The sequence below is a fragment of the Pogonomyrmex barbatus genome, unplaced genomic scaffold, assembly GCF_055798465.1.
Source record: "Pogonomyrmex barbatus isolate J1 unplaced genomic scaffold, ASM5579846v1 scaffold5, whole genome shotgun sequence".
NCBI classification, from domain to species: Eukaryota; Metazoa; Arthropoda; class Insecta; order Hymenoptera; family Formicidae; genus Pogonomyrmex; species Pogonomyrmex barbatus.
In genome coordinates, this window is record NW_028297149.1 from 3,002,244 (window position 1) to 3,018,896 (window position 16,653).

The 16,653-nt window shown below is 34.8% G+C and overlaps 1 protein-coding gene across 1 annotated transcript in view; it reads left to right on the top strand.

Annotated features, from left to right (window-relative positions):
• LOC148935313 (uncharacterized) overlaps nucleotides 1-16,653 on the top strand; it is a 343,230-nt gene that overhangs the window by 279,687 nt on the left and 46,890 nt on the right. The window contains exon 4 of the mRNA XM_089081572.1: nucleotides 8,715-8,976. Within this exon, the coding sequence (XP_088937698.1) occupies nucleotides 8,715-8,976 (262 nt within the window). The remainder of the gene's footprint in view (nucleotides 1-8,714; nucleotides 8,977-16,653) is intronic.

The following is a 16,653-nucleotide window of genomic DNA, read 5'->3' on the forward strand; positions in this document are numbered from 1 at the left end:
TGCAGGTATACGCACATGCAGGCACACGTACATGCAGGCATACGTACACGCAGGCACACGTACACACAGGCACATGCAGGCACACACATACGATAATGAAGCATATTAAATTACAATTGAAAATGATTTATATTTCTTAAATAATAATAAATTGTAACTAACCTGCCATTGCGTCGTCAAATATGCTGCTCACTGTGTCGCCGAATAAGAAAGAAACAATGATCTCGATTTTCCATTGTTTATCTCACGATGCGCGACAATTTCATTTATCTTTCGGTGACTTCGTGTATCATCTTTCGATCACATCGTGTATCCCCATCTTAACTTGTTAATATTGAAGAATATATTCGAGATTAAAAGGTATAACTTTCCATATATACATTTATACACACACACACACACACACACACACACACACACACACACACACACACACACACACACGCCACACACGTGTGTGTATATATATATATATATATATATATATATATATTCACATATACGTATACGGAGAGAGACGATTTAGGATCGTAAAATATTTTGACAAATAACAAAATCCTGATCTCTTTCCGTGACCAACGCATACATATAATTTTCATATTATATTTTTATTTCTCTTTTTATCTTTTTTCGATTTTTTTGTCCTTTTAAAATTGATATGGAAATGTGTGACGAATCAATCAAAAAACGTAAACGAAGCTTTATAAAAGCTTGGCTTATTGATAACAGATATCAATCATGGATACGCGAAGTATCAAATAATAATAGTCTGTATCATTGTAGCATTTGCAATAAGAATTTTTCATGTAGTTCACTAATTTCTCGCCATACAGATTCTGCATGTCATAAAAATAATCTTAAAAAAGGATCATCATTATCTAACAATGATGAAAAATAAAAAAAAATTTATCTGTTGACGATGTTCTCTACCGCTCGAAGTTGGCCGAAGCGCGGAGCGTACACGGACGAGCGCTCGCGCTAGTGTGTGTGCCAGCCTATCCCCTCTACATGCTGCAGCGTGGCTGTAATCGTACATGGCATCCCTGATTAGGACCAGATCCCATCCTGCGATCCGACTCCTGACACCGACCTGACCAGTACCTACTATCTCTCGGGGCTAAGGTTTCGCTTGGCTCTGCCGGATTTCACCGGCTTTCTCTACCTTCGGACTGAGGTCACTCAGCTCTGTCAGGTTTCGCCGACTCCTGTCATCGCTCCTTGGGCTGAGGTTTCACTCGGCTCTGTCGGGTTTCATCGACTCCTGTCACCGCTCCTCGGGCTGAGGTTTCGCTCAGCTCCACCGGGTTTCGCCGGTTTCCGTTACGAAGGCAGGACTCGACGTGGCACTCAGCCCTGCCCGCAATACCTAGACGTCCCGCCTGACATTAGCTCGTAAGTGCATGCGAGTAAGACCGCTAGTTATAAGTCGGTAATTCGACGATCTTTAGTTGTAACCGCGCCGTAGTGATTAAGCCGTCATCGATCGCACGCCGCACCTGTCTAGCGCTTTGCGTCAACCGCTTTGCGTCAACCACTTTGCGTCTCCGCTTTGCATCTCACCTCCTGCTGCTGCTAACTACATTGCGACATCTCCTGGCCCTGCACGCTGTATCTATCTTTCGCTAAATAAACTATCTTTTTCACGTCAATCTGTGTTCTCATAAGCTTGAGTCTTCCCTCCTCTCGAACCCGGACACCGACAAGCCGATCCGAGCGTCGAGCGAGGTGACCGCGTCACAATTATTAAAAACTAAGTCAAAAGTAATTATTTTCTATATATATATATATATATATATATATATATATATATATATGTATATATATATATATGCACAAATTTTAAGACTTTGTCTTTAAAAAATCATTCCTAGAAAAAATTGAAATAGTCTGATACAACTACATCTTTTATTCTATTCTGTATAGATTTTACTTACGAAAAATATAACTTCATTACGTTCATCTGGCAATGGTGTCGCATATTGCTCGCAGATTAATATATTATTTCTTTTTAAATCACTCTCTTTACTTGAAACATCCGTTGACGCTGTCTCGCACATACGCTCTGCTGAAGAAGAGACCGTTTTAAATAAATTAAAAATGAATATAATTATTATGTGTTTCAAAATAATTATAAGTACTATGTGTTACAATAATTTGAATAATAAAACAATAATATGCGTACTATCTAAAGATATTATGATAAATAAAAATAATAAAAGTATATATTTTATTGATGGATGAAATAAAGATACTCCATTTTTGTTAAAATAAAATACAACTATTCTTATATAAGAGGACTCATTGTTTAAATAAAATACAACTATAAATACAACTTCTTTTATTACGCGTGATTAAATATAATTATTTTCATTACAAATTATATATTATTTCATATCGCTAAATTCTATTCTTTTTCTCCAATTATTCTTGTATCTCAGCTATTTGATCCATCACAACACAGATTAAAAAAAAAAAAAGAAAACCAAAAAATTTTGATATAATTATCATTACCTTTAAAAATATATTAAATATATTAAATATACTTTACAACTTTGTATAACTTCTTCATTGATTTATACCTCAGCTACTCGATCCATCTCAATATGAAAAAAAAAAAAAAATGAAAATATAAAAAATAAGTTAGATAAAATAATTAGTTACATAAAAAATGAGATATATGAAAGAGAAAATATATGAAATGCCAAACTTCATTTGTCCCAATCTGTTTTATACCTATAGTGTTATTTAAAGTGTTATTTATAGTGTATAAAAAATATTTAAAAAATGTTAACATTTCTGTATTCAAATACAGTATTCAAATTTTATATATATATATATTAGGTGTACAAAAAAGTTCTGAGTTTTTTTTTGTAAAATTCAATCTTTATTCAAAAACAAACAAAAAAATATTAATCAGCGAAATATTCCCCATTTGGATCAACGACCTTTTGCCATCTTTCGAGTAGCTTGCGAATTCTTTGACGATAGAAGCTCACCGGCTTCGAAGCGATAAAGTCATCAATGCATTTTCGTATCTCTTCAAGTCTCACGAAATGTGTATCAGCCAAATGATGCTGCAGCGATCGGAATAGGTAGTAATCGGAAGGCGCCATGTCTGGGCTATACGCCGCGTGCGGGAGAAGTTCCCAGCCTAACGCAAAGATATGGTCCTGAGTCGCTTTCGCAACATGTGGTCGAGCATTGTCATGAAGCAAGATCACTTTACGACGTCCTTAGCCAGTAAATGGCCTCTTTTCTTCTAATGCATCGCTCAAATTGGTCAATTGTTGTTGGTAGCGGTCTGCCGTGATTGTTTCACCCGGTTGTACAACAACTCGTAATATAACACACCTTTCCAATCCCACCAGATACAGAGCAAAACCTTCTTGGCGTGGATATTGGGCTTTGGCGTCGATGTCGAAAGTTGACCAGGGTCAATCCATGATTTTCTACGTTTAGGTTATCATAAAGAATCCACTTTTTATCGCCTGTAATGATTTTGTGCAAAAAATCTTTTTTCCGGAACTTTGAAAGCAAAGTGAGTGCAGTGTCACGCCGGCGATTTTTGTTGTCTTCTGACAATTTATGCGGAACCCATCTGCCTTCCTTCTAAATCTTTCCCATCGTATGTAAACGTACGGAAATGGTTTGCTGCGTAACGCCAAGCTGTTCTGCAAGCTCCTTTTCAGTTTGCGCAGAGTTTATATCCAGCAGTGTTTGCAATTTGTCCGTTTCAATCTTTTGAGGGTCCAGCATGCGGTTCATCTTCAAGACTGAAATCTCCTTGACAAAATTTTTGATACCATCTTTTACATGTAGTATGACTTATAGCGTTCTCTACATATGCAGCACAAATCATTGCAGTAGCTTCAATAGCATTTTTCTTCAGATGAAACGCGAAGTGGATGGAAAATCGAATATGCTCTTTTGTTATTGCCATCGTGAACACTACTGATTTTTGAGGTTATGTGCATCAAACGCCAAACCGTATGGCATTTTAGAAGACCAAATGTCAACGCTTTAAAACCGCAAAAGGGCGGGAAAATATATAAAATTTAAATTGTTATTTCGATTGTATGAAATCTAAAGCTCAGAACTTTTTTGTACACCTAATATATATATATATATATATTGTCGCACTCGCGTCACACTTACGTAAGGAAAAGAAGAGACAGTTTAGGAATACACTTTATTATGCATTAAGCACGGGAGCAATAACAAGAGCTTTCATAATTTAATAAGAATTCGTCGCGACACAGCTCAAACTCGCGCTCCATGCCGACGACTTTCTCACCAAAACAACGCTTGACAACCGCTTAATGACCGCGTCGGCAAGGAACGATCTTCAGGTTGGAAATGTATGAGGGTAGTATCGAGCGGAACACCGCTCGGTCGTAACAATATATATATATATATATATGCACACATTTTATATATATATATATATATATATATATATATATATATATATATATATATATATGCACATTTTAGGATCTTGTCTTTAAAAAATCATTCCTAGAAAAAATTGACATGGTGTGATATAACTATATCTTTTATTCTATCCTATATAGATTTTACTTACGAAAAGTATAACTTCATTATGTTCATCTGGCAATGATGTCGCATATTGCTCGCAGATTAATATTATATATTATTTCTTGAATAATATTTAGTATAATTAAAGAAACATATTATTTCATTGAAACAAGTTATTTCAATCATCTTTTTTCAATCAAATAATATGATTTAGCACAACAAAACAACAATATCTGTATTTAAATAAATAAATGTTTCGTATAAAATTATGTTATTCAAAAAAGTTAATTGTTTTACGTTTTATTATTTGTATCATCATGCATCCTTGAGTTGTCATAATACATTCCAACATTTCGTGAACATTGCAGTTCATTTCATCAAGAGCAGTCTAACAATGTGCTGTTTCTCTGCCAGAGTCCTCTTATATAAAAAAGAGGGAGGGAAGATTGGAGAAAAGCAAGGTTGGGAAAAAAACAAAGAGAGGAGGAAGTTTGTTAAAACTATGAAGAGAGGGGGGAGAGGTATTTTCGGTCAATTGGAAGGATGGTCTTTTATAATATATGTCACTTATATTATAATCATTATCTCTGTTTAAGTTGTGATGTTTTTCAATTCCTATAGCCTCTCTGTACTCTTTTGGAAAATACGAAATAGTCGTAGCTATTGCGGTTGTTTTATAAAACAAAGTGATGCCCTGTTTCAATATTGTGTTCTGATAATGCTATAGTGCTATAATGCTATATGCTGTGTTTATATAGTGTCTATATAGTGTCTATATAGTGTTTTAATTTGATATTGCGTTGATGTTTCTTCATACACGTATGTTGATTATTCTCTCGCTTTCCCCAATGTATAATATGCATAAGCAAAGTATTTTGTACAAGCCTGCTGAGCTGAGTGAAGATCTTTGGTTTTTAGGATATCTTAGTATTTGTGTTATTAATTATGTGTTATTAATTATAAAAAGAAAATTATAACGATGCAACTGTCTAGTCGGATTAGTTTATCAGTGCTAGGATTCAGAAAAGAAGAGAAATCTGAATTTGCAAACATCCTTTTTAGTAACAAATTATGTTTTGCAATATTATTATATACAAGCATGCAGAGGATAGTATAAAGTGTACGTTTATACAAAACAGTGCAATTTACAAAAAAAAAGCGATAGCGATCAAAATTATAAACAAATATCGGGCATTACAAGCATGCGAGCGTATAAGTATTCAAACATACAAGCATGCAGTGCAAACGTGAATACCATCGGTAAGCGATACTGAACATAGCGGAAACACGGATTGTGCGGAAAGTCGTGCAGCTGTCGGTAAACGGCGCATGAACGTACAAGCGGTGGTACAAGTCGCAAGAACTTACAAGCTAGACGGACAGTACAACTATTTACATTTTGATTAGATCGACTGTACGTGATTATGTACAAGTATATACATGGACGCAAATGATGAATGCGAGGCCCTGAACGCGAGGCCGGAATATCGAGAGCACCCTGGCTTAGGAGAGATAGCATTCTTCTTCTCGGCGAGTAAGGATGGTACCGAATGCTGGGGACATTCTGATGTAGGAGAGATAGCATTCTTCTCCTCGACACGTTTAAAATATTACCGAACACCGGAAGTACCGTAGTGTAAGAAAGGTTACACCCTTCTTCTCGATGAAGTAAGAAACGGAATGCCGGGAGTATCCTAGTTTAGGAGAGGTAGCATCGTTCTCGATCGGCAGGAAAGTAGAATAGGAATTATTCTCTAGTTGATCCCGAGAAGTTCTCGTCGAGACAGGAACAGGACTAGTGCCAATTCGTTCGTTGAACTGGCTTATATATCCATGCCGACTTCCACTTTCTATACCGGACCTCCTCAGTGAGAGACTACACAGGAAGAGTCTTCCCAGATGGGAAGACACAATAGTACACAAATAGTAGTGTTCTAAGAGCACCGAAGGGACGGATCGTCGACCCGAAATCAATAATGTGTCGTTATTATAAAATAAAGACTCTCCTTTCGGACAAAACATACTCGATAAGTCCAAACTGACTTGATTACACGAAGTACTAATCTTAATAGATCTTAATAGAAAAAAACAATTTCTGATAAATCTGAGAAGATAAAATCTGTATAATAAATTAATTCCCTATAATAAATTAATTCGCTTCTACCTAGACTATATAGACTCTTCTATATAGACTATATGGACTCAAAGATACACAAACCGAGTGTTCTCGGACCAATTGTCAATAATACTATAAATTCCTATAAATTCCTCAACATACAATCTTTCATGTTTCCCAACCCAAAAACTACAACTTTTCATAGGAAACATTGAATCATATACCATCGACAGATTTTGTATAAAAAAATCAAAAAAATTCGCAGACGTATTGGTGAATTTTGAATGTGAATTTCGATTAGAATCCCTTTTCACACAAATCCCAATTAATGATATATTAAACATAATTAAAACCTCACATGAAGTCTCCTCCATTCCCATCCTCCTCATCGAACTGCTTAAAAACCACGTACTTCTTCTATAATAACCAATTCTATAAACAAACTTCAGGGACAAGTTATGAGTTTTCTTATGTTTCTTCTAATTGTTAACATCTTCATGGAGAACTTCGAAGAAGCCTTAGGCAAGGCGTCAAAAAAACTTGAAGTTTGGTTCCGTTATGTGGACGACACCTTTGTGATTTGAAGCTCTGGCAAAGCAGAACTACGAAAATTCCAAATTTTTCACCCCAATATTTGTTATATTGATAGGCTTCACTGAATAGAAGTGAAAATAGAAGACTTCTTTTCCTAGATGCATTAGTGATTAAAAAAACCAACAATATCTTAGGCCATCAGATACATAGAAAACTAACATACTCAGATAGATACCTACATGTATAGTCACACCACCATCCAATACAAAAACAACCAGCAATTAACTTATTTATACAAAGAAAATTCACCATCTCTCACAAAGGATACTTGCAGACAGAATTCAACCATTTGAAATTAATTTTACAATAGAATGGACAAAAAATATAAATAAAGTCAATAAACATATAAACAAGACAAAAGAATAGGATGTAATAACATGACAAAACGGAGAAAAAAATATTTTCCATCCTCCTACATGTAAAAGAAACAACCGATTACAACAACCGGAGGATTCTGAGGAAATATAATATCTGAACTATCTTTAAACCTCTCAAATAATAAAACAAATCTTAAGAAACTCTAAAGACCAAAGATCCCCTTAGCTCAGCAGGAATGTACAAAATGTCTTATTTTTGCGACAAAGTATATTAAGGCAATGGAGAAAACGATCAACGTACGAGATGAAAGAACATCAATGTCATCAGATTAAAACGCCATACAGTTAGCATTATTACAACATAATATTGTGTTGTAAAAGAGGACATCAAATGACATCTGTTTGATAAAACAAACACAATAGAGACTACCTCGTATTTCCCAAAAAAGTACGGAGAGGCTATAGAGATTCCAAACCATCACGACATTTTAAACAAAGATAATGGCTACAACATAAATGACATATGGAAGGACGTCCTCCTGATTGCAAATGACCTTCGCTCCTCCCCTTCTTCCACACTTTAATAAATATTGGTTTTATAAACCTTGGTTTACGTTCCTTTTTACCTTCTCCTATCATTTTCCTTCACTCATTCTCTTTTTTTTACAGTGTACATAAGAGAACTCCGGAGTCCGGCAGAGACACATTATCAATTTGCTTCTCATCCTGATGAACTGCAATGTTCATGAATCGTTGACATTCAACAATGTATCATGACACAGATAATATTCATAAAAATATTAAAAATTTTTGAAAATAGTAACTGTGGAAGCCTCTAAAGCATTATGTTATTTAAAAAATCAATGTAAGTTAAACAAATAGGAGTAATGAATATAAAGAAATCTTTCTCTCCGTGTATACATTAATAATTATAAAAAAATTGTATTTACTTTCTATTGAAATATTAACATCGTATTAATATTTTTGTTTAACACGTCTGTATTATGTTAGATTAAAATAAAGAAAAATTTTGAATGAATTTAGGATATCTGATGTATGTTAAATTTTACAAATTTTTCAACACATATATATATATATATATATATATATATATATATATAATAACTTTTCCATATACGTATTTACAGCATATGTGTTTTTAACTGCTGTTGGGTGCGTTTTTGCAACTTTAACACCACAAATTTTGGATTTAATAAAACCGATGAACCAAAGCAGATCTGTAATACTTTTATATCCAGCTCAATACTTCGTGGATGTGGATAAGAATTTTATTTACATTTTTGCACATATGGTGACAGTACTTACACTCGCTATATTGGTATTAATAGCAGCGGATACTATGTTTATTTGTTACACTGAATATATTAATGGACTTTTTGCTGTTGTTGGGTAAGTATTTTAAAAATTGAAATTTAAAAAAATAATAAAAACAAATAATAATATTTAATTATGTATTAATTTCACAAAATTATTGTAAATTTATTTAAGTGGCATGATAGGTAAGAAGGATAATCGATCTATGATTATGTGAATATCACAGAAACATTTTATTTGGAGTTTTAACAATAAAACCTTAATTAAAATATTTATGGTAATTATTTAGTTTAGCGGTTTCACCTCTGATTTTGATGAAATTAGGCTCATTCGATACGTTTTTACATGAAACGAAAGAACTTGGTAGAAAAAAAGTGTCGCTCTGCTCCATAAACCGAGATAATAATCGTTAATTTTGAGGTTATGAAATCTGTCATATCGACGTAATGCAGCGAACTGAGTATGCGCAGTGCTCACGTTTGCATACTCGGGGACCATACACACATGCTGTGCAGTCAGAGGCGTCATGAAATTTAAACTTAATAAACAAGGAAATAAAACAAGGAAACCGCAACAGTTATTATTGCGAGATGTAAAATTATACACGCCAAACATCATGTTAGTCTTTTGCCTTAATAAATTGATGAGTCAATACTAAAAATGTACTAGTCCTTCTTAACAATATATATATAACAATGCACGCTTTTAGGATTGCCTAACTGGCAAGCATATCCGCGTATTTATTCATTAGCTTCATTGATCCCCTCAAGATTATAATCTGTATATAAAGAAGATTACGCACGCTCGTATAAACTTCTTACTAAACTTAATCTATCTATCCTAACCATAACCTACTTCACACACAATCTAATCTTAAGGGGGCTTTCACCTTTGCCGGCCATAAAATTAGCCTATTTTTACGAATTTTTTAAAGAAAATCTGTTATACATAGAGATATGCGGTTTTTTTTTAAGAAATTGTTTAACATTTACATGACAAAAAAATATTTTTTATTTATAAAAAAATGCGTTTTAATTCCTCCAAATGGTGATTGAAATAGGGGTCATCGGAAAAACACGCCTCCATGGCGTCCGTGATTCAGCCTCTCCAAATAATCTGAAACCAAAAATCCAACGATTTTTATTAATTATCTCGCTATGGCGTGAACCAGAATGAAGCCAATTGCATGAAATTTATAAAAAATACGGCAGTTTAAAAAAAAATTTTTAATTTTTGTCCGAAAAATCTGTTACATTTTTGTCTATAACAAATCGAATTTTTGTTGTAAAAATTTAATCCTGGTTCACGCCATGCGCAAAAGTGTTAGGATTAAGAAAAAAAAAACCGCATTTGATTATCTTTATTAGTTTCTTAGTTATCACAGACGCCAGCTCGAAAAACATGATTTCGAGAAAAACGAGTTTAAAGTTTTAGTTTGACTTTTTTCATATATAACACAAATTTCAGCGCACTTACGGTTAATCTGCAATACCAGGTCCATATAATAGTCCCTCTGCTTCTTCAAAGAAATCGTTTTCTGCCAGTTTCTCCAATCGCCGAGCTGTTCTGGCTTCTTGTGAAGAATTTGACGTGCGACGATTTGCCTGCCTTACGCGTTGTCTGTCCTTTTCGTCGGCACATAGCTTTGCTATTAGTCCAATACGGATTCCCAATATGTTCATTATTAGCAATAAACTTTTAAATCCGTCATTGAACGTACAGGTTGCCAAAAATGCTGCGACAGATGTAATTTTTGCACCAGAAAAGACATGTTTCGGCGCAATTTAAATCCTAATCCCATTTCTCCAGCCTTACTAAAACGAACTTCTTTTTTGCATATTTTGCACTCCAGTATTTCAGTTAATTTGGGAAAAATCGATAGGAAACTAATAATACAATAACTTTGCAGCACATCCACTCGCACGTCATGATCACTAGACGTTTGCAGTTTTTTTGCCGATGTACTGGCAAACTCCGTTTCGTTTTCACTTGAATGTTGATTCTCGTAGAATCGCTGTTTCTTTCCTTTTTTTCCAGGTCGAGTACTACTAGTTTTAGAAGTTTTCTTATCGTGGAACATTTTGAGAACACGTTTAGTTAACTGACGACAATGCACGACTATGCACGACAAAGAACAAGGTTCAAGCAGTTCTAACTTTCTACTTGCTCCTAAACTATTTAGTATATAGAAGGTAACACTAAGGTTCTTTTTGGACTGATAGAAATCAACATCTACCGGTTTTCTCTGAATAGTGACCTGAATAGCATTTACAAGTGCTGCTGCGCTGGCGAGCGCTTGGATAGCCCGTGCGCCCTTATGTATTTCAGCTCCGTTAATATTGCGAATTTTAAAAAATCCTTTTACAGAAATATTCTACACATATGTAGGAATAAAAATAAGCAAAAAAAATTGATTTTTTGAAGCCGACAAAGGTGAAAGCCCCCTTAAACTCTAAGCTGCTCGCGTTCCCCATTCCCTCTTTCTTCTCTCTCTCTCTCTCTCTCTCTCTCTCTCTCTCTCTTTCTCTCTCTTTCTTTTGAGGCAAACGTGTGTTACATCGCTCCGTGAAAATCATAGTTTTTACGGTGACCCGAGAGGGCGGAGGGGAACAAGAGTGTCCACAGTGGTGATAGTATCGACTATAAATATGTGTATGCTTTATCTAGTCGGAATGTTGAATAGTCCAAGAAAAGTAAGAATTTATATGTGATATTCTGGTACTGAAAAGACAGGTGTCAATTAAAGTACCGACGTGGTTTATTCGACGACCGCGGACGTTAAGGTAACTAATTAGTGGAACGCGTGATTTATCGACTTTGAGGAAAATAGTCGATAATGAGGACATGCTTGAATCTGATTATGCAGAGTATCGTTGCTGTGCGTGTAAGAAGGAAATAAAAAACGTTGTGTTGCAGTGTACGGTCTGTGTGAAATTTTTCTTTCATCCGGGATGCGCTTTCAAGCATAAAGTATATAATAAGCAGGATGAATTAGTAAAATGTGAGGGACCATTTAAAGAAATCATTGGCGACAGTGAAAAGACAGAAATGAAGAAAACGCCTGCAACGGGTGGCAGTAGAGACAGATTGGGATCAACAGGATTGACGGGTTCGACGGGAACAGCAGTGACTACATCAGGTGCGAGCAAACAAACTGGAATGGAGGTGAAAATTGATTGATTGATTAGAACAGTAAGGGAGATAAAAGATGAAGTAGCATGTAAAAATGAAATTAAGATGATGATTGCAAAAATCATTCGGGAAGAGTTGGAAACTTTTAGGCGTGAACTTGAAGAAATGAAGAGGAATATGCAGGAGAAAACCACAGAATATCAGGACATGGGGAAGTTATAGGAAGTTATACAGACATAGGAAGTTATAGTGCGGCAGTAAAAAATAAGAAGAAAGAAAGCATCTTAATTGTCCAACCATTAAAGGAACAAGAGAGTGAAACTACCAAGAAATTAGTAAAAGAAAAAGTAGATATAAAGAAGATGGAGATAGGAATAACAAAGTTGAGGAAAGGAAGTAAAGGTTCGGTCATTCTGGGATGTGAGAATGAGGGAGAAATGGAAAAACTAAAAGATACAGTACGCGAAAAGCTAGGTGAAGACTTCAAGATCACAGAACCGAAAAAAATAAGACCGAAAATAAAAGTTGTAAATGTTGGAGAAGAAGAAATACAGCTGAAAGATGAAATCTTAATTGATACGATCAAGAAGCAGAATACAATCGACGGCAGAGAAGATGAAGAATTTGGCATAAAAATTGTGAAGAGAATTGCTAAGGGCGATTTCTTAATACTAGAAGTAGATGAAATGACTCATAAGCTAATGCTAAGTAGAGAGAAGATAAATATCGAATGGAGGAAGTGTCGTGTGTTCAATCATTAGTGTTAAGTAATATCAGTGTTAAGAGATGTTTTAAATGCTGGGGTTACTACCATATTGCCAAAAATTGTACACGGCAAGAAACATGTCATAAATGTGCTGGGAATCACAGAGTGTAGAGGCGAGTGTAAGGCAAAAAAGATGAGATGTGTAAATTGTATGCACAAGAATAAAACATACAATTTAAAGATAAATGACGAACACGATGCTTTAAATAGAAAATGTCCGACTTTCATCAGAGCGCTGGAGGAAGAGAAGAAGAGAACTGGCTGGGAGTCTACTAAATAGCAATCACGGAAGGAGTCAATTGTATACACGAATATGCAAAGTCTTATGACACAAAGACGAAATTCAAGATTACATGAAGGGGATGAATCTGGCAATCATGGCGTCGGAGACCAGACTAGTCCCGGAAATCGAAGATAGTGAATTAAATGTGCCGGGATATGATTTAGTTAAATGCGATGGGGAAAACAGAAACACAGGAGGCGTTGTGATTTATATAAGAAAGGATATCAAATATCAGGTAATAGCGAAGAAGAAGATAGAATCTAACTGCTGCGATTGAGATGAGAGATAATATATAGAAAGGCGTGATTATAGTTGTGTACCATTCACCAAGTGCTTCAGATGGCGATTTTATAAAATTTCTAGAGGATATAGTGGATCTTCTAGTAACGAAAGGTCAATGTATTATGCTAGGTGACTTTAATAGATTTAATTATAGATATTAATGACGGATATTTTACGGACGTTTTACGCGAAAAAATTAATAAATGAAATGTCATGCTTGGGCATGAAGCAATATGTAGATAAGCCGACGAGGATCACAAAAAACAGTCAAACTTTGATAGACTTAGTTTACGCAAATACCAAGATAAACTGTAAAGTATACAATAAGCCAAAAGTAACAGATCATTCATGGATAAGCGTTGAAATTAATATAAGTAATAATACGATAAATTATAGAGAATTTATTAGTAGGGATTTCAGCAAATTTCAAATAAATGAATTTTTATACGAAATAGGGAAAAGATTGGAACAAAGAGGTAATTTAGAGGTAAATGAAAGAGCAGAGAAGTTTGTTCAGAATATGGTAGCGGCATTAGATATCATAGCACCAAAGAAAAAGTTTAAAATTCCAAAGTTATGGGAAGGGAACAAATGGTATTCGGATGATATAAGATTAGCTACAAATAAAAGAGATGAAACATATGTGAGAGCGATATATACGTGCAATGAACAAGATTGGCTGTAGGTCAAAATTGAAAGAAATACGGTAGTTAAATTAATTAGAAATAAAAAAAAAGAATACTATGAAAAAATGATAGATGATAATAAAAATGATCCTGTTCTAATGTGGAAAACCTTAAAAGAAGTCATAAGAAGAGAGACTATGGGTTCAAGAGAAATTAATAATAGATTTCGAAATATTAGAGAATGTAGATGAATGTACTTTAACGAATAAATTTAATATATTTTATATACAGAGTATTAAGGAAATAATAGAATCTATAAGAAAAAATGACAGTAAAAGTACAAAAACTATCTTTGTTACAGAAAGCAGTGGCATAATTGAAAATTTTGAATGCATAAATGTACAGAAATTAGAAAAAATTGTTATGGCGTTGCTACAGAAAAAGGAAACAGATGAGGGGATATCTAGCGATATATTAAAAATAAGTTTTCAAGTGATAAAAGATGAACTATTAAGAGTAATAAATGAGTCATTAACAAATGGTATATGTCCGGAGGGATGGAAAACATCTATGATAATACCGATTCCTAAGATAGAAAAACCAAAGAAAGCCTGTGAATATAGACCAATTAATATATTACCAATTTATGAGAAGATTTTAGAATTAGTTGTAAAGGAACAAATTGAAAAGTACTTGCACAGTAATAATATAACAGAACATCAGTCAGGATTTAGAAAATATCATTCGTGTGAAACAGCGATACAAAGTGTCATTGATGATTGGAAGTTGATAATTAGTGAGGGAAAAATGATAGGAGTAATATTCTTGGACTTAAAACGGGCATTTGAAACGATAGATAGAAAAAGATTACTAGGAAAATTAGATCAATATGGAATGAGAGGGATGATATTGGAGTGGTTTAAATCATATCTAAGCAATAGAACACAACAAGTTAGATTTAATAATCAATAGTCAAAGTGTATCAAAATGGAATATGGAGTTCCGCAAGAATCGGTACTTTACTGTTTATAATTTATATAAACGATTTAGTAGAATTTTGTCCAGAAGAATGCAATATAAAAATGTTTGCAGATGATACTTTAGTATATGTAAATGGAGAAAGTAGTGCGGAATTAGAGAACAGTGCGGAATTAGAGAAAAATGAACATGGTACTTAGCATAGTAAACGAATAGATGAGTGTAAATAAGTTGAAAATGAATGCAAATAAAACAAAATACATGATAATCAGAAGTGTAAGAAAGGAGCAAAAAGGTAATATTATATTGAGATGCTCGGACGGAATTAAGTTGGAACGCGTCGAAAAAATAAAATATCTTGGCGTAATTATCGATGATAAGCTCCAATTTAAAGATCACTGTAATTATATGCTAAAGAAAATAGGAAAAAAGACTAGTTTTTTAAATAGAATAGGTAACTTCATATCAGCGTACACTAGATGTATTGTACATAAGTCGATCATATCACCTCACTTTGAGTACTGTGCTACGCTATTAATTGGAATGGGAGAAACGCAATTGAGCAAACTTCAAGTAGCTCAAAACCGTGCCATGAGAGTTATTTTGCAATGCAATAGATATACCAAAGTTGAGGACTGCTGCAGGCATTGCAGTTTATGTCCGTAAGGCAGCGATTATATTATAATGTGGGGGTATTTATTTTTAAAATTTTAAATAACATGGCACCGTTAAGTAATAGATTAGAAATAGTGGGAAGTGAATGTGATAGACAAACGAGACAGGCCGGAAACATTGTATTAACATTTCGTAAAACTAAAAGTGCGCAAAAGAGTCTATTTACGAAGGAATAAAAATATACAATTCTTTGCTAACCAAGATAAAGCAGTGCGTAAAAATTGAATCGTTTAAGAGAATGGTGAAAGTATATGTGGTAAATAGTGTATAATAATTATGTATATGTATATGAAATAGCTGAGAAAGCTAATCTCTCTCTCTCTCTCTCTCTCTCCCTCTCCCTCCCTCCCTCCCTCCCCCCTCCCTCCCCCTCTCTCTCCCTCTCCCTCCCTCCCTTCCTCCCTCCCTCCCCCCTCCCTCCCCCCTCTCTCTCTCTCCATTTCGCTAGGAACTTCCGTTTACAAATTCCTCTTCCTCCTACTCCAATTCACATCTCTCTCCCTCTGATCTACTCTCTCTTTCTCCCTTATTCTTTCCTTCTCTCACTCTTCCTCCGTCTTTCCATCTCTCTCATCCATTTCTCTCCTTCCCCCTCTTCTCCCAGAATTCTCTCGTATTCCTCTTGCCAGCCATCCTCTCCTCGCTCCATCTTTTGCATTCTTCCCAAACATGCTCCCATGTTTCCACACATTTTCCGCATAACCTACACTCCCTTCTGTTTTCCTCCTCCCAATATCTTCCCTTTTTCATCTCGTTTCTTAATCTAAATCTCGCTACCCTTTTCCACTTACTCTCTCCCCAATCTTTTTCTAAATATTTTGGTATCCCCTCTCCTTTGAGTTTCCCATACCATCTACTAAATCTTCCGCTCGTTATCCTCTCCCATCTCTCCTCTTTCTGCCTTCCCTTTTCTCTGCCTTCCAATTTTTCAAATTCTATCCCCTCCTCCCTTTTTTGCCTCTCTCAATCTCTTGCCTCTATCTTTCTATCCCTAAAAAAATTGACTCCTT